We start from the raw sequence: 19674 nt of genomic DNA on the forward strand, positions 1-19674 counted from the left end.
CCATGAGAAAAAAAAGGTTTACTATTGTTTTTTAACTAGGTACTCTCATTTACCTCACATTTAAATGCCAAACAACTTATTTCAGACTAGGGCAATAGTAGACCACTTTATCCATGGATCTTTTAATCCTATCCTACTCGACATGCGCAAGCAGTACGCTTAATGGATAGCGTACAGCTTGGCAAGCTGTAAGTTGGTGTAAGTACCATGCTTGGAGTCGCTGGACCCACACCACGCTTCATGCTTTGTGTGAAAATAACCTTAAAAAAACTAAGTGTTATTTTAAACGTCACAAACACTTGCACTGCGTGGGCTATCAAAATCGCTGCAGACTTTTCTTGGTCTTCTATGTTCTTGCATATTCAAAATTAATAGCCTAGGTTGCGACCGCGTGTGCGTATGAGCCCTTAAACTTTGTTATATGGCAACCTTGAATATAGTGTCAAACTGACATTATGACAGTGACATGACATTGATTTGATGGCTTTGATGCTTCGTGAACTGAAGACCCAAGACCCGTGTTTTTAAGTTGTTTTTATTCATTTTAAATTATAGGTGTAAATCGCGGATTAGGTACCTATACTTTTATCTCAGCTATGTCTGACTCTGAAGAATCAGATGTGTTTAATGAAGAGCCTATCAGGTCATTTCATGATATTCACGACGAAATAGAAAGATTCAAGAAAAACCCGGCAACTTCGGGTATGTTTGTGTCTGGCTGGGATGATGCAGACGAGGGCGTGGAGGAAGTAAAGGATCCTAAAGGTAACCTTCAGTGTTGGCACTTTTATTAGTCAATATTCCAAAACCGGCTTGTTAATTTTACATTAAACCGGTGTTCTTGAGGCACTAACCAAATGTTTATGTTCATATTACAAAAAAACAATAATTGAAAATGATAAAGTTTATATACCTTTTATTTACTTTATTAAATGTAATATCTAAAGGTACATGATACAAGGTCAATAACACAAAGATATTTTCTCCTAAATCTTGGAAACTTTCTACAGTAAACCTAAACAGTACAGTAAGATATGTTATGTCACTGTTTATATTTTTCTTACAGCTAATCCTGTAGACCATGTTCTATGGGCTGCTGAAAATGCTGACATTGCAGCTCTCAAAGAACTATTGGCTGCTCAACCAGATCTAGTCAACGCTAAAGACAGCAATCTGTACACACCTCTCCACCGTGCTGCTTACGGAAACCATGTGACTACCATAACATATCTGTTGAGTGTTGGCGCTAAGTTGGATGCTAAAACTGAGTTTGGCTGGACACCTCTGCATTCTGCTGCCAATTGGAATAACTACTGGGTTGTTGCAAGATTACTGGCAGCTGGTGCTGATCCAGCTGCAGTGTCTGAGGGAGGTATACTATTCATAACTCTAAATTATTAATTAATAACCCCTGACAAAATTAGAACAGTATTATCTAGTGACTTAAAAATTAAAACCTATCTCAAGTTGTACTGAAAACCATGGTTTGCCAAGCCATTATGGAGATAAACAGGAAGAGTCATTCATGTGCACAAACATATGCTATTAGGGGTCCCTTTGTTTTCCATAAAGTTTTAAGTCATAATGTAATGTTTTATTATTGTTAGTCATAAAACTGAAACCGTTAACTTTTCAGGATTTTCGTAAGGTTATCCTATAGATAGGTTAGGCACAGTACACTAAGAACAGTAGTGAATCTAAGGCCGCTCGGCAAGTTATTTACCTACTCTTGCGTTGGTGCTTAGGGTTGTCACTTTTATTTTTAGTTAAATATTATTTGCGTATTATGAGTGACATTAGGTTTCTATTTATATAATATAATGAAATGTTCTAACAATTCATAAATGACGTATAAATAAAACGCTTTTTAAATATTTACATTAAGAAATGGCATTTATTAAAAAAATTATAAATTCAATACAGAAAAAAAGTTCCTCCGGTTTCTGCATGTTCGGAACGCTTTACTGTTAGCGGTTAAAGTAAAGTAAATTCTCATCCTTACGTATAACATTAGTACAAAGGTTTTAGGGAAGCATGGGCAGGGCATCGTAAATTCTATGTCTTTTAATTGTTCCTAAATTGACGTGCCGATTTTAATGTTGATGTGGTCCTTTTCAAACACGATGTGGTCCTTGCGAAACACCTTCTCCATCCTTCCTATATTCACGACGAAGTCATCGGGTGGGACTATGAGTAATTTCGATCTGTACCATAATTCCTGTAATTAATGTATTGTGAAGAATGACAAGTCCGGATTTGAGGAGTCGTTATTGTGACACCCAAAGACACTACAATATTTTTTTCCTCTGTTCGAAGTCATGATCAAAAAAATTAAGGCCGTTAAGAGCAGGCAAATGCGAGCGGGCGTGCAGCGTACTCGAATGCGCGCGATCACAGTCGCGGTACGGCCCACACTGCCGCCACCGTATTCCCCCGTATATTATGCTAATGTGTGCGTGGCAGCGCGTGCGTACACGGCGCCCGGCGCGCACGCACACATTCAAGCCGGCAGCGCCACATTTCTATGAAGATTCACTACTGTTCTTGTACTGTGGGTTAGGTTAGGTTTGTTTTATGGCAATCCTGAAAAGTTACGCGTTTCTGAGAAAAACCAATTATGACTAACGAAAATTCGGACAAACAATACATTATGACTTAAAACTATTTGGGAAACAATAGAGACCCGCTATTTTATTTACTATTATCGCTTTTCCCAATATCTGATAGAGCTGAAAATAGGTATACTTCCACTCCATAGTTTCAATGACACTGTAATTATGTATGTTATAATTGACAACATGGAGCTGACCTTACAATGCAGTTGGAAGGTAGCTGAATTGAGAAGACTTGATGAAAAAACCCAACTAGATTGAGTTTTGGTTACAGGTGTTAACAGCAAATACAGTCAGCAATAAAAGCATGTACCAAAAGAAATATTTTTAACAGTAATTTTGCTTGAGTTCAGTAACAAAAATGTCTTTCTGATTTCAGACCAAACACCACTACATTTAGCAGCGGCAAAAAGTCACAGTAAATCTACCATTATCACATTGCTCTTTCAAGAAAACAGTGTGCAGGTGGCTCAGATGGTTAATAATGTTGGAGAAAAACCTGAAGAACTAGCTCGCGGGCATGGAATATATGCTCCACTGTTTGAAATGGTAATGCCTGCTGCTTCTTACATTAAATCAATTGGATTCACTTGCAATCCATATTTAAGAATGGAAAAACCATCAGAACCGGTGTGAGTGGGACAAATGATAAGTACATAATTTTACTACAGTAAATTTATTTCCATAGTACCTAAGCACTTATTTAATTATAACTATGTAAGTGATGTTTACAAGTATTTTAATGATTTTTCAATACAGCAAATTAGCAAGGTCTAACAATTGGTATTTAATTAATAATTATTTTTCATAATTACATGATCACATAACATGAGCATGACAATCTCAAGTATAAGGAACTTTTAGAGGGCTAATTTCACAAACCCTCTTAAATTATTATAATTTTTTTTTGTATGGTTTAATATATTTCTCTTTGCTCTCTGCTGAAATACACTTGTACTGGAGCAAATCTTAATGTATATCAACAGCACTATGATCCCTTCTTCTTAAGAATGTCACATTTGATCTTAGTATTTAATTTGTCTAAATTACTACTTTATATGTATGTTGTATCTTATATTTAGGATAAAATAAGCTTATGAAGTAACACAGTCTGTACCTCTAATTTAAAGAGCAAATATTTTTTTTAATTTTAGCACCTACATAGTTTAAACATACATCATTTAAAATCTTAACAGATATTTTAAGAAATCTCAAAAAAGTATGTATAAAAATAAATAAGTATGAAATACGTTTTACGTCTTTTGACTTCTTCCGTATGATCGACTTGCCATACTTTCTAGAACATGCATAGCACCAGGCACAAGGTATGTTTCAGTTTGCAAATTCTTTAGGCTAGCTATCAGATTTCTCCTATCGATTTTTTGCAATTCCGATAACATTTGTCTTGATTCCGTCGTCATGTATGGCAATAATAGGCAACCTATACCAAAACATTTACACCTCACACAATTTTTCCATATTTCAATTAGATCTGCATCTCTAATTACTGGACATACAGGTAATAAATTAACAGCGTTTAAGCATTTTGCTCTCTGACGTTCAGTGATAGGATAGTCAGCCTGCTGGAAAGGCGATAAAAGAACGGTTCTCCAGGCGTCGCATACAGTCTTGTCGGTTGCAGATGCGACCTTTAATAACAAAGGAACTAATTCATCGTAAAGTCCAGCACGCAACACTGAAGGTATTACTTTCTGAATTATTTTGATATTCCCATACCTCCACGCGAGTTCTCCTGTTATTTTTAAACCTTCCACATTTCCTCCGACTGCTTGTAGTAATTGATCAAGTGCTCCAAGCTTATCATTCATAAACGTGGCAACGATCCAAGGCATGTCAATATGTTCAAGATTAACAATGTATAACAATTCCAAAAGAGTGTTCCATAAAGAGTCTCGCTCCCTGTTTGTGACTTTTGATGCTGTGTCAGAGTCTATAATGCTCATAAGGCATTGGAGTGCTCTTAATTTTTTACTTTTATTATAATCGTTTTCGTCATCGAGCGCAATACGAGATAAATAAATCGCTCCCATTTTTGGACAAGTAGCTTTCAGTATGTATTTAGCGGTCGTCAAGTCTTTATTGTCAAGACCAAAGCTAGTTTTATTTTTGTTTTCTTCTTTTGATTTTTCGAGAATATTTTCCAAAATTTCTATGCGGATAGAACTGATGTTGATGGCATTTTTATCGGCGATTTCATTTGCAGCCCGATTTATATCGTGTCGAGAAATCTTTTCAACGAAGTTTGGATGCAAGTAAAGGTTTCGAATAAGTTGCGTTGGCTCTGTTGAAAGTCGAACAAATTCTTCGCATGCCCATTCCACCTTATGCAAAATATGTCTCGTTGAAAGAGTGGAATGCAGACGTTCCATTTGCCGAACTGCTCGATTACCAGGCTGAACAGCAGACCAACGTTGAGCAAATTGATAGCACAACTGCGCCGCTGCCACTTGGTCGGCCCCACGAGCACAACCTTGAAGAACGTAAAAGAGGCACGCGCCTGCCCATTCCATATTTGCTATATGCTTCACACATCGGTGTGCTGCGCGAAGCAGAGGCTCTTCTCGTGTGGTTAGGCGCCAGGGCTCGCTCTCTTTTTGTTCAGTCTCTAGCCCTTCACTCTTCTTTCTAGACGTCATAGTTTGCTTGAGAGCGTTACTGCAAATCATGTCTCTCGCGGTTTGTATATCAGCATCTAGTGAAAGTAAAGCAACCGCAGGCAGCCACTGCTCGTAGGTTTCTAATGTTATTTCTGACTTCAAATTCGCCCACATGTCTTCACGCATGAAAAGGTGAAAGGGTAAACGGTGATGTCCGATTTCTGGGAACATTCCTTTGACAGAAAACAGCTCAAATTCATGTTGTTTAGGAGCGCTTTTCCTGTTATAATTTTTAAGGAAATTTAACAGATAATATTCTTTCACGTATTCTGAATCGGTGGACGAACCATACAATAAATTATATATGCATAAATACACTTCGTAATAATAGGGATTTATGGAAACAATACGACCATGTAACGTAACCTCACCGTTTTTCCACAGATCTGTTAAAACATCTTTGATGAAATCTTTGTCTTTTATGCTTTCCCATAGTTTTACACAGTTAGGCAGCAGATGGCTTTCGTCGTTTTCAAAGAGTGTTTGACAGCAACCTATGTCGTCATTGAATATTTTATATTTTAATTCCCAAGTAGTAAGCAAAGAGATGAGTTGAAAGGATAGACCTTCATTGACGGGTATGTGTAAGGTGCGGCACAATTCTATAAGGCGCTCAACCGAAGTTTCGGGGTACTGTTTCAAAAAGAAAAACAGCACTACTTTAGTGTCCCAAGTATCATCATTGTTAATTTCTGGCAAAGCCAAGTCTGCCACGTTAAATTTAAATTTGGTTTTTAACATGTATTGAGGTGAATACGCTACTGTGTTTTGGGTTAAACAGAATGCCGAAAATGAGCGCCTTATCACTGGTTGTGCCAAGTACGCGATAGCAGCATGGGACAGTGACTCATTCTGACCTCGTAACATGTCTATAATCCACATTTTATCGGCTTCATCTTTGCTTAAGAGATCCAATAATATCGTTATCAATAATTCGTCGAGTTCTTGAGACGCGACAACTTTATTTAGAAGTTGCCTACATATTTTGTTTCTTATTTGAAGTAATTCGCCAGGTAAATCTTTCCCAGAGGAAGAAATGTCTTCTGAAATATTTACGACTATTCTGATTGGAATGAAATCGCCCCTGCTATGACATATTCCGGGATTACATGCCAAATAATTATGTGGCGAAATGTAAAAATCAATCAGATCATTCAGTGTTGAGAGTGAAGACATAGGTAAAAACATGTAATGGAATTTCCATGCTATGGACAGATTTTTAACTACTATATTAGCATTCACTAAGGCAGTCAGCATTGATAAATATTTGATTATACAATGGATATGTTCTTCAGTACAAGTTGATACAAGTTCGGTGAGAACGTGGCAGCATTCCATGAGAATGGCTGAATTGTTTCCATCTCTGAAATTAGCCAATACTGAAGCAATTTGTGAATTACAGTGTTCCTGGGCTTCAGCTGTTAAGAGAGCTTCGACTAGTTTGCGAACTTCATGATTTGAAGAAGTGCGGTGGAGTAATGCTATCAATGTTGACCGTGAAGTTTGGTGTGCTCGAGTAAGCTGAGCCAAACACCCGCTCATTTCTGTGTCAGAAACATTCATAGTAATATCCGCTTCGTTTGCACTATTTTCACAATACATATCGTTTATACTTCGTTTTGTCTCAAAGGAATTTTTCAAATAATACATGTTTTCAATCGTATTAATTTCTAAATCATTGAGCATTTTACTACCTTTCAAGAAATCGACATAATTTCTTTCGATAATAGCATCGTTTGAATTTCCCTTTATGATTTGTTCATATTTGATCATAACTGATTTCAGCAAAATTTTCTTTTCCTTGCTTGGCATCTGGTTAAAATATTCCAGCGCAGCTCTCGTTTCACAATCGCAAAGACATCGGTTTAAATATAATAAGCTGCCGTAATTCGCGTAATCTGTCAATGCACTGGTAATAACTTTCAAGTCGTCCAAATTAATGCTTGGTGCTGTCATCAACTTATGCAAGACCAATTGATAATCAGTACATTTTAGGGAAAATTTATATTTCTTTAAAATTACTTTAACTTTCGCATAATTCAGTTCTCGCTGGATTTGCTCAGCGAGAATACGATCTGTAGCAGTTGTGGTGAAATCTTTTCTCCCTGAAGAAGCGGCTTCTACCGCGAGTTCTAGTACTATTGGATTCCATGGTACATCTAAAACCTTTAGAACCTGAAGGAAGCATTCTAGTTTGTTAGTGTGTAATCGAAACGAATTAAGCAATATTTTTAAACGGGCGCCATCTACGTCACCGCCACTGCTTGCAGCTTCTATTTCAATGAATGCGCGTAGAGTATCGTCAATTTCAAAAGAGTTTCTAGCACTATATGAAGGCAAATAATGCTGCAAGAAAGGCTCTAAATCTTCTGTGTAACATCGACGTAGCATAATTAACGCGACTTCGCTGGGACTCTGTGAACTAAGCTCACCCAGCAACATATTAATTTTATGTTTTTCTTTTAATTCAATTATATTTTTTATATGCGTTTTTAGCATATCAAGATCATCCATTGATATTGGTCGTAAACAAATCGTTTTTAATGAAATTTCCAATACTATGCCTATATCTTCTATAAACTTCAATCCAATTTTCGGCCAGTAACTAGATTTCTCTAGTGAAAAAACTCTTTCTGTCACCCACCGCACAAATAAATCTATATAAAAGGGGTTTTCATCTAGAAGAGGTGGGAGAAAATTTCTTAACCAATTTATTAAGGCACCCATCTTAATATTGTTGGGAATAGCATTCAATATGCCCATTATATCATTCGAATTAATTGTTTGTTTTACAGCCGAATATTTGAGCCAACTTATGGAAGATAAATCAAAATCGCCTTTTGAGACAAATGTCATGCATAATTCCACAAAGCTCAAATCAAATATGCTTAGGTCTTCATATAAATTACTTCCTCTGAACTCAATGTACTCCAGTATGTCTATTTTATTCATGATATCACATAATGATTGAATCAGAGAATCATCACCTGATGCAAAAACTTTCTTTTGTAAACTATATGCAAGTGTTTTGAATGCCAAGTTAATCTTACACAGTTTAAGGGCCATATTGACAAGGAGAGGTAAGTCTTCAATGGTGTCGAAATATGGTTGTATTTGGGGTAATACCTGATCTGGGTCTGTTGTTGATGTCAAACTGTCAATGATAGTTTTCAACTGAACTTTGAGTGTTTCTTGAGATGAAAGTTTCTGGATGGTAGAGTTGTTATCACGCTGGTCATTTGTTGCATCAAGTAGAAGTGATTCATCCCAAGCACAGCAAACATACACCTAGAATATGGAAATTTAGGATTAGAAGACTATACATAGTTAAATATAAGTACATGATGTTGTTGGGGGAAATCAATTATTTTCGTGAGGTGTTGAGGCTGTTGAGGGGGTTTGAAATAAATGAAAGGGTTGTTTTCTTGTTTGCCAACAACTTAATAATAAGTTCTTACAATTGCAAAAGAAAAGACAAAAGGCATGTTTAAATGTTCTCTAGTAGCAACAATATCGTTGCAGCTAATTTTAACCTTTTCACCGCCATTTACTTGGTATAAAGTCATTACATTTTGTGCCCCACCCGCCACCATGTTATATGGGTTGTCTACATGCCATTTTTAACATGGTGTTGATTGATGACACTTTATTACTTCATTTCATTGACGAAATCATACATTGGGGAAAGGTTAAAGGCAAATAAAAAATTCTTGTTAGCAGCAGCTTAAACTAATGGGGCACAGGAACATAATATGTTATTATATTTGCTTGTAAAAACTAAATAGGCAACAAAACTGGAATTAAACATGTTGACATAGTAGCAATAGGTGTACATGATCAATTCATGGTGGAGAAGACTATAGTTCTGCCGTTCTCGAGAACATTCTCTGTTTTGTATGGAAAACATTCTTGCTCAAGAATATTCCCTATAGTAAATGGAGAATGTTCTTGAGAACGGCACAACTCTACAGAAGACCAACTCAGACTTCACTTGTCACCAAAAGTTCTTTAGTGTTTTATATCAAGAATTTCATCAAGGCATTGAATTCCTGACACTGATATAACTGTGTGTGCACCAATACTTAAAAATAATCATATATTTAAGATAAAATGAAAACTTGTGTAAAATGAGTGTATTTTTATCTCACCTGCATTTGATCCCAAACCAGATAGTAAAAGTCATTGTTATATGACCCCAATGGATAATATGTGATTCCATCTTCTTTAAATTCATACATAATGTGGGAGTCTTTAATATCTACCAGCCACATTGTTTCTCCATCAGAAATTATCAGTGAATCAGCCCATGGAACTGCATAAAGGATCTTCTTTGTTGAACTCATAACTTCATATAAACCAGTTAAAGGACATTTCAAAACTAAAGTTTCTCCCTCGATGTATGCAATCAATCCGTTTGTGAGCAAATGAGATTCCACAGCTAAATAAGACCCACCATATTTATCTATTGATATGGTATGTTCTGCTTTGCCATCTACAATATCTTGTTCCAAATCTTTTCTTGAAAATAACACCACTAAACATTCTCCACTTTTACTGATTAGGATCACATTATTCTCATTGCTTCTTAACTTTTGGATTTTATACTTTACCAACTTTTCACATGTTACCTTGATTTGAGTTCCTGTCGCTGGGTTTATTACTATGATATCTCCTGACCTCAAAAGGACCCACAGGAGCTCGCCATGTACGTGAGTGTTTGAGATTTTCGCATCGAAATTATAAACCTTGTTGTTATCGGGGTCCTCTTCAGTACGTGCAGTTAGATCACATATTCGCACTTTTTCCGTATCTTCTTGTATTATTAATTTATGATGTATGAAATGAGCGTTAACTAAATCAAAACTAGGAAACTTTTTTAATCTGGAATGCGTGATAGACATGATTATTGAACCGCACAATCTTTTGCATTAAAGCTCGTTACGTTATGCTAAATTCAAAACTCAACGAAACAACAAATTAGGTAGGTACGTCATGTCATTACCGTCAACGGCGCCAGCATTAAAACGTTGCCAATGGTGAAAATATGTACGTATGTAAAACCTAGTACTCACTAGTAGCTTGTTCGTTTATAATTTGCCTCTCTATTGCGTAAATATGCAAGAGCGATAAAAAGGCAAACATACGAATGAACAGAGAGGCTGGCGGCTGGCTGGCGGTAAACTGCCTGGTACAATTATTTTCATATAATTTATGATACATTTGCATACAATTTGTTGCAAGGTCTGGGGAGATCTTTATAGCCGTAGCAGACTACCGCATCGCACTGCAACCTTGGTTCGCCGTACCCACACTTGAGTATGAAGCCCCCTCCAGACTATGCGCGTGAATCGCGGGTGAAGCCGCGAATGCGAGTGTGGAGTCGATTTCGCTGTCCACGAAAATCGACGCCACACTCATGGTATAATAATATACTTCGCCTGGTACTCTATTCCGAGATTCGCGTATGACCTAACTGACACGGGCCTACGTCATCATGCTGTTTACAGGTTCTCAAACTTTAAAATGTGGGAGAATTTTAACCAACGGTGAAAATTATTTTAACGGCATTCATTTTAAGTTATTCATTCATGTAGAAACATAGTAAAATAAAACAAATCTAATGTATTAAATTAAAGTTTATTTATCTATACAAGACAAACGTTTGAAAAACTAATTCACAGTTACACATTAATTACCAAGCTTACGACGTGAAAAGTTTGGAAAACACTGCGACTGCTGACACTAAGCGAGAAGGAAATAACAATTAACACGCGTTCGACAAGGATGACGGTCAGTAGGGCTACCGCCAATACCGAAAATCGTCAATTGCGGGCATTTTTCTCTGTCACTCTAATTACGCCTTCATTGGAGTAAAAGAGTAAGATCCCCGCAATTTGCGAATTTCGGTTTTCGCGGTAGTACTCCAGTAAAGATACGCTTACGTTAAACATTAATTAGTACTAGGCAATTTTTTTTTTATTCCTGTTCTTTAGATCATTTTAAGATACTTTATTTTCGAATCCAAAAAACTTTCTGTCCGGAAGTAGGTAAAAAAAAATAGTTAAAAAAAAGAGCCGTTCTTGTTTGTTAAAAATAGTAATAGTATTTTTAGTTCGTAAACGTGACGAAAATAATATTTATAATGAGTCGACAATGGAATCAGTCAAAATATTAACACGGAAAATAACTCATTCAATAAATGGCGGGGCCTCACGGATATACGTCGTGACTTGATATAAAAAAAAAGTAATAATTAGGTCTTTGATTGAATTACCATAAAACTACCTCATTAAGCTATTTATCCGAGAATCCGACATCAATATTATTTGTATCACTTGTATATATATTTACGCCTTAAACATGCTAGAAAAAATGGTTATAGATATAATTTCTTGCAGACTTTGTTCTGATAACGTTCAAAGTGATATTCAATACATAATCACACAAAAATATGGTCAATGTAATAAATATGTGCATTTTATCAAATTCGCTAAATGAAACTACCAAATTTGAACTCTTTGCGCTAATGCTAAGGATTACATTTCCTTGCGGCGCGCGGGGACAGTTTCAATGCGGGCGGTGGCGGGAGTTCGTGCCAAGGACGCGTGGATAGTATGTAGGTAAGTATGTACTTACCTACAAGTTGCTACAAGTGACAGGCCAATTCGAACGTGCGCGGGCGTCTCGCTCGCACCAAATATTTGTGCGGCCAAGTCTGAGCAAAATGAACGCGCGCGTGAATGATAGCTGATTAAAAATAACTGATATCATATCCAATATTATTGGTTGATGTTCAAATTATATTCGTAATTATATACGTCAATTATGACCCACTACAAAAATAAAAATTGCGCATGACTATCTGTCGTTCTTATTTAATTTCAGAATGGCATAGTGTGGAGTGGCATTATAAAAGGAATACTTATTATCGTAGTCATTTGACAGTTTTGGTGACACTTTCACATTCTGTCACAGCGAAGTGTGTAGGCCCACTCTTTAATTTGATATTAACGTATATCCAACAACTTTGTCAGTGCCTTTGCCAAGAAAAAGGCGCGAAATTCAAATTTTCTATGAGACAATAACCCTTCGCGCCTAAGCGTCTGTAGACTTTTTTTTTCAACAAACGTATTATATTGACTATTTCGTGCTCTTTCAATTCATAGTTTACGTTCCATAATAAGTATAACATAGTAAGTTCCATAATAAGTATAACATAGTATAATAAGAGTCGACGTGAAATATATGTTTACACTGTTGCACCTTACTCCTTTGCAATAAGGCGAAAAGTACGGCTTTAAAATGACAGCGTTTTACACAAAAATAAAACGCTAATTAAATAACTTACCATATTCGGAACCTAAGAATAAATAATATTGAGAGTGGCAACACTGTCGTAGGGGGCTATTCATAAATTTAAGTCATTTCAAATTGGGGGGGGGGGGGGGGTCTGGACATCGGATGATGGTAGCATGACGCAGGTGGAAACGGTGTCATTCGAAGCATGATTTTTTGATGATTTTATGGGGGGGGGGGGGGGGACAAAAATCGTCAAAAATAGATGACGTCATGTATGGACAGCCCCTAGGTCGTATTGTCTTTTTCTAGCATATACCTCCCTCTCTACCCCACACTCCTACCACACAGGCAGGTTGCTTTGTCAGTTATACAAGACAAATTTTCAAGTCATTGTCTCAATATTATACATATTTGCACCATGCAGGATTAAAAATTTAGGTTCCGAATAGAGATGCACCGGATATTCGGTTACTATCCGGTATCCTATCTCGCCCTTATTTTAATATCCGGACGGATACCGGATACTAAAATAAGGGTACTAAATAACTATGCTTGATATCGGAATATAATCGTACTCGATTATTATTTTAAAACAATTTAAACGTTCCATTCACTAGCTCGCGCACTAATTTCGTACCTAGTGATAGACCTATATACCGCGCGAAAGTTCATTACGAAACAGGCCAAAACTTCCACAATGCGCACCTGAAAAACCTGAATATTTCCGCCGGCCGAATATTCGGCGGCTGAATACTGAATATTCGGCCTATGGTCAGGCCGTACCTCCCGTATCCTGTATGCGGCCAAACAACTATCCGTTGCATCTGTAGTTCCGAATATGATAAGTTATTTAATTAGCGTTTTATTTTTGTGTAAATGCTGTCATTAAACAGCTGTACCGATATTCGGAACCTAAGAATAATATTGAAACATGTTTGTTATCGCCTGGTGGTGGGAAGACGCCAAACCAATGTGATTATACATATCCTATGATATACTTATTATGTGTATGTAATATAATTATATTATGAGTGTTTAATTAATAATGTAGTACGTACACCCTTTATTGTAACACCTGTGAGGAGAGAGATATTTAGTAAAGTATACAATTTGATAGGTACATTTTGTAAAATTAACATTTATTGTATTTATTTATTAATTCAAATAACAAATTGCACCTTACAGCTAATGCCAAAGCAGCACAATTTGGAACACATTAACAACATAAAGCATTTTTAACATTATTTATAACAATACAATATACAGCTAAGACACATGTATTCATTATGGTATGCTACTCTTAGGCATCTCTCTTTCTAATATCCTCTTGCACTTTCACATCACTATTCCGGATCGTTTTTATTTGCTAGATAATTTAACGGACAACTATAGTACATTGTAGGAGAGGACGGAAAACCGCTAAAAGATGGACGAGTGAGTTTGAGGGCCGACACGTTGGTGGAGGCCCTCGAATAATACGACTCCATCTTTAGCGTTTCCGGCCGAGGCATTAGAGCGAGGAAATAAGGAAACATTTGGATAACAATAAGTACTAGCCCGCGATTTCTCTGGTAGCAAATTACTAGCCACTGCCTGTGCTGTCTCTTGAATTTCGGTAGGCGTCAGCGTAAGAATACTAAGAATATCATTTTCTTCACTAGAAGAACTCATTTTTATAGCGAGCGTAGATACGTGTTTCTTATATTTTATAGTACTATCCAATTCAGTGAGAATTTTCCGATCCCGCCTTTTTTCTTTTTTATCACATTTAAGAGGCGTTTTTATGTTGTTTGCTTCAAACGGACTCTAAACTTAGAAGCGTTTTTGCTAAAAAAACCACAAACAGCTACAAAAGTAAAAAACGCCTTAAGCGTGAATCGAATGAACTGACTGAATGAATGAATAGTTTGACATTTCGTTTTTTTTTAAACAAGAAATTGGTCCTATAAATAACCTAAATTTATTTTTGAAGGAAAAAGTTGCGCCAAAAAAGACCTTTTATTGATTTTTATGTTTTAAATTATACTCATTGCTGTAGCGAACTGTCACCAATGACAGATGATGATAATAATGAAACATTGTACACTCGCGTGCAAAAGTATTGCATCACTTTGCATTTTTTCGTCCGCATCCAATATATTTGTAAACTGGTTAATTTCTCTAAATTATTTTAATGTAATCATGTTCCTTGAAGTTTTAGCTTTACGAAAAGTAAAAAAACATGGAAATCGACCCAGTATTTTTCAAATTATCGGCATTTTCCCGATTTGTGAGCGGTTTCACGTTATCACGCGCACGAGTTGCGTTACCCTTGACCCTTATAAAACGGGGGTAGAGAAGGGGTTGTTATCAGTCACTTATCAGAAGTCGATCGTTACATATCTCCGCGTATTTTCCCGTGAAAAAGACCTGGAAAAATGGAAACCACTGAAGCTGAAGTCCGCCAAATCATCCAGCCCCTGCAAGCGGGGCGTAGCCAACGTTCAGTAGCTGCCGAGCTGAATTTAAGCCAATCTGCAGTTTGCAGAGTTTACCAGAGGTTCCAGGGGACTGGATCCTTTACTTCAAGACCAAGAAGCGGCCGCAGAGAGTGTACATCAGAGAGGGACGACCGCTTCTTTGTCACAACATCTCTCCGAGATCGACACCAGACCAGCATTGCCATCCAGCAGCGTCTGCGTGAGGTACGAGGAGTGGCTGCCAGTGAGTAGACAATAAGAAGAAGACTTAAGAAAGCGAACTTGACACCCAGGAGGCCCGCAGCGGTGCCCAGATTGCTGGCGCGACACCGTACAGCCTAAAGAGAGTTTACTGAAAATCACAAGGACTGGACCATTGAGCAATGAACCCCAGTTCTCTTCTTGAAAGAGTGCAGAATGTGTTTGAATGGATGTGACCGAAAAGGAAGAGTCTACAGAAGGCCAGAAGAACAGTTCGCTCAATGTTTCTTCTCCGAAAGGGTCGCCTATGGCGGTGGATCCGTAATGTTCTGGGGCGGCATTTCCTACGACGGGCGGACAGAACTGGTTTTCGTGCCTGGCGGGGGCCGTGACAGTGGATTGACCGCTGCCAAGTACATCACTGATATCCTGGAGGAACATGTTGTTCCTTATGCCGGTATTTTTGATGAGGGGTTCATCCTAATGCAGGATAATGTCCCGTGTCATACCGCTAGGGCCACCGCAGCCTACCTTCTCGAAGTGGGCATCGACACAATGGACTGGCCAGCGATGAGCCCGGACCTTAACCCCATTGAACACGTGTGGGACTACCTAAAAAGGAGGGTTCGAAAGCGGAATCCTGCCCTGGTCAATGTTGAGGAGTTGAAGGGAGCCTTGCTGGAGGAGTGGGACGCTATTCCTCATGATCACATTAGAAAATTAATTACGTCTATGAAAAACCACTTGGTTTGTGAAAGGAGGCCTGTAGGTGGCAATACCAAGTATTAATTTAAAAATAATAAACGATATTGTATTAAAAAAATGACTTTTATTCTCAAGTTTCCGGATTTATTTTTGGAGCATTATGCGACTACTTTCAGTTTTATGATTTTTTATAGTCTTCAGATTCGAAATTTCATTGAATTTACCATTTTTCTAATGCGTTACATTATAAGCTTTCAGTTGATACCAAAATTTTCAGAATCGGGTAAATTACAAAGATATTGGGTGCGGACGAAAAAATGCAAAGTGATGCAATACTTTTGCACGCGAGTGTAGTAGTGGTGGTTCAAGTGCTACAGCTATTGTCTACTTTCCAGCTTGGTTTTAGACCATCTATTGCCACATTTCCGAACAGTGGCGTGAAAAATTTAATTATTTATTTCACACCAGCTCGGAAAGGCTTACCTTGCACTTCAAAGACTGAGAGCAAAGTTTCATTTTATTCACAAGTGAGGCAAAGGAATCAAATGCAAATTTTGAGTTGTTTTCTTATGTTTGCTGGTAGAATTGACTTTTAAATCATAAATATTTAATAAAATTCATTTGTATTTGATTTTGTATGATATTTTTACATTTAATATTTGCTTCGGGTTGGTGTGGTGAAACATTTTGTGTTTCACTTGGGGCAAATTTTGTTTAATCCTCGTCCTTTGAAACCCTCGCAACGCTCAAGATTCCATGTTTCGAATGTTTTACTTGCTCAAGTATCAATATTAGCACGAGCGGTTAAACAACAACTTTGCCCCCTTGTAAAATAAATAACTATTTCAATATAGTCAGCTAAACTGAGGTACAAATTCAAAAACTCACCAGCAGTTTAGCTTCACGACCTTCCAGATGGAAAAACAGCATGCCAATGACTTGAAAATTTGCCTTGTATAACTGACAAAGCAACCTGCCTGTGTGGTGGGAGTGTAGGAGCGAGGGACGTATATGCTAGAAAAGGGCAATACGACCTACGATAGTGTTGCCACTCTCAATTAGAAATGCAATGGATAGTTGTTTGGTCGGATACCGGATATTCGGCCCGACCGTCGGCCAAATATTCGGTATCCGACCGCCGAATCTTCGGCCGGCGGAACAATAAAAAAAATAAAAAATCATATATTTCAGACCTTGGTTCATACACTTACACCAAAAAACTAATTAACTACAAACTAAATTTAACAATACCTACATTTCGGTTTTTAGGTGCGCATTGTGCAGGTTTTAACCTGTTTCGTGGTGAACATTGGCGCGGACTCATTTCTATGTTCGAAATGAGTAGGTACCTACGCGTGCAAGTGAGTGGATGTTTAAATTGTTTTGAAATAATAAACGAGTAATGTACAATATGACCGTGACTGTTTCTTAAATCCAATTTGTTTACTCTGAAATCAAGCAAAGTTACTATCCGGTATCCGGCCGGGTATATTATTCTGAGGTTCCAAATATCGGTACAGTTGTTTAATTGTTGCTTAATTTGGAGATTGACCCCAATTTCATTTCTGATCTAATCGGTCGATTTGATCATCCCGTCTGGACTTCACTTAACAGCCGTAACACATTACCGCGCCGTTCAGGGTCACGGTGCGCCAAACCATAGCCTGATGTCATGTAGGTATGTATAATGTACTTAGTCCAAAATTATGTTATTTACTAATTATGTTATTTACTAATTATGTTATTTATATGCATTAAACGTTAAATCTGAACCAATTCGATTACTATTCTATAGTGAAACACATTCAGCTTGACTAGAAAAAGCGCGGCAAATTTAAAACATGTATAGCGTTAGGTTTCAATAGCGCTCAGAGACCTGACTTTTATCTCGATATCGTAATTTTCTAGCGACAAATCCATTATCTATACAAAACTGTCGCAAAAATGTTATCGCTTGTATATCGTGGTACAGGATAGGATGGAGCCATATACTTTACTACTTGCTTGCAAGTATCGTAATTAAACAGTGCTAAGTAGTTAAATACGCGCAATGTATTTTTATGTCATAAATAATGTATTTATTTAATGTTAATTTAGTATTAATTATAGTATGTATATTGTTTTATCCACAAATATGAATAATTGTAGTTAATTTACCAATAAAACATAATTTATACGGCCACAAATAAAATATTAAATGCTTCTAAAGTCTGTTTGGTTATTTCTACATGGAAACGAAGTCATTTCAAATTATAAAAACATTAACTGAACACCTTATTGCCGCCTGCAGTCACCGCTCGCCGCTCAGCTATCCGCTGTCGTTAATACCACGGCCTTACGTTTTATGACACTGAGTCGCGTCAGGGGAGCGACACGGTTCGGTGCGCTTGCGTTCAGTCGAGTTTTGGAATATTACTGCAAATTTTTGTTGTTTGTTAATTTGTTGGTTATTGTTGTTTGTTAATTTGTTGGTTGTGGTGTCGACTTTTATTGCCCTAGTCGCCAAATGATGTTACTAGTGAAATTTTAACCGACACCACACGGTAAAAATAAGTTTAACAATAATTACTTAATTAAAAATCGAATAAAAACGGTATTTCTAATGCATAACTTATATTTTTTGCTATTCAATTAAAGAGTACTAACAAAATCCTAACTCAATTAATTAGTGCAAATATTTTAAGGTTTGCGATTCCTGCTCGGCCTTGCGTCGCAAGGTGCCCGGTACCACTGTATTGCAGCATTAACTAGAAATGCTTACTTTGGGGAACATTAGCAACTGTCGTTTTTGATAATTACATTTTAGTGGTGAGGGTTGAAATTTATATGACCGCTATTGAAACCTAAAGTTTAAACTTATAGGCGCGAAGATTTGATTTCCCTAAGAAAATTTTAATTTCGCGTCTTTTTCTGCTATCAAATTGGGTGTGTGTCAGTATAATAGCCCTATATAATTGGCCTATTATTGTATTAAATTTAACGCGCACGCAAAGACGGAAAGCCTGCAATTACGTAAAATTTACTTTCTTATTTACAGCACTCTTGCCCAGATTAAAGCTGATAATTAGTTCGAATCTAGTCTCCCATATTTTTTACGTTCACTGGTACATATGTTTTGACCGAGTAAATAGTAAATATACTAAATACTTTTTTAAATATTCGCGCTCGGGGCGATGGAAGTTTCATCGTTCCGTCGCCCCACTCCATGCAACGACCAATCGCGTTAGCTCGCTGGCTCGTGCGCGGCAACTTTAAAGCAACGATAACGTTTTTGATGGTTTTTTGTGTTACGAATCATATTTCAAGCCGATTTTTACAGTATTCGATGAAGGAGAACTCATAATAAAAATCCCATATGATATTGATCTATTACCATTTTTAACCAGGCAATTAATGCACAACCCCATAAAACCTCCCATACGGTATTATTTAGTGTACGATTAAATTGCAACGCTTGTACTTATTGTAATTTGGAAATTATGAGAGAAAAAATAGCTTATTACCATTTTTGAGGACGGAAATATACTGAATTTAATAATAACCGTAGGTTACTTACTTTAAATGTAGGATACAGAATTATTTTTTGTGTGATTCATGCTTAATGTCATAAAGCAAATATTTCTCTATGAGTATAAATTTAAAAAATGTTATTAATATTTTTTACAAACTTTCTGTGATTTTTTATATTTTTACATTTTTTTTAAATACCTAAATGTAATA

At 36.9% G+C, this 19674-nt stretch overlaps 2 protein-coding genes across 2 annotated transcripts; one reads left to right on the forward strand and one right to left on the reverse strand.

The window, feature by feature from the left end:
* Positions 1-517: 517 nt before the first annotated feature.
* LOC134790005 (ankyrin repeat domain-containing protein 49-like) lies at positions 518-3392 on the forward strand. The gene is made up of 3 exons (XM_063760745.1): positions 518-765; positions 1067-1372; positions 2992-3392. The coding sequence occupies exons 1-3, from the start codon at positions 597-599 to the stop codon at positions 3246-3248; spliced, it is 732 nt and encodes a 243-aa protein (XP_063616815.1). The 5' UTR covers positions 518-596; the 3' UTR covers positions 3249-3392.
* Positions 3273-10243, reverse strand: LOC134790004 (uncharacterized). The gene is made up of 2 exons (XM_063760743.1): positions 9439-10243; positions 3273-8578 (listed from the first exon to the last, which is right to left on the reverse strand). Exons 1-2 carry the CDS (start codon positions 10189-10191, stop codon positions 3866-3868), a joined length of 5466 nt encoding a protein of 1821 aa, XP_063616813.1. The 5' UTR covers positions 10192-10243; the 3' UTR covers positions 3273-3865.
* Between the last annotated feature and the right edge of the window lie 9431 nt (positions 10244-19674).

This window comes from Cydia splendana, chromosome 4 (assembly GCF_910591565.1).
Source record: "Cydia splendana chromosome 4, ilCydSple1.2, whole genome shotgun sequence".
In the NCBI taxonomy this organism is placed as follows: Eukaryota; Metazoa; Arthropoda; class Insecta; order Lepidoptera; family Tortricidae; genus Cydia; species Cydia splendana.

What these genes read in the sequence shown, in the direction of transcription:
- LOC134790005 (XM_063760745.1), top strand. Translation starts at nt 597, where the DNA reads ATGTCTGACTCTGAAGAATCAGATGTGTTTAATGAAGAGCCTATCAGG. An exon ending in GGAAGTAAAGGATCCTAAAG is followed by an intron (nt 766 to 1,066) that starts GTAACCTTCAGT and finishes TTTTTCTTACAG; the next exon opens with CTAATCCTGTAGACCATGTT. An exon ending in AGCTGCAGTGTCTGAGGGAG is followed by an intron (nt 1,373 to 2,991) that starts GTATACTATTCA and finishes TTCTGATTTCAG; the next exon opens with ACCAAACACCACTACATTTA.
- LOC134790004 (XM_063760743.1), bottom strand. Translation starts at nt 10,191, where the DNA reads ATGTCTATCACGCATTCCAGATTAAAAAAGTTTCCTAGTTTTGATTTA. An exon ending in TGGTTTGGGATCAAATGCAG is followed by an intron (nt 8,579 to 9,438) that starts GTGAGATAAAAA and finishes TCCATATTCTAG; the next exon opens with GTGTATGTTTGCTGTGCTTG.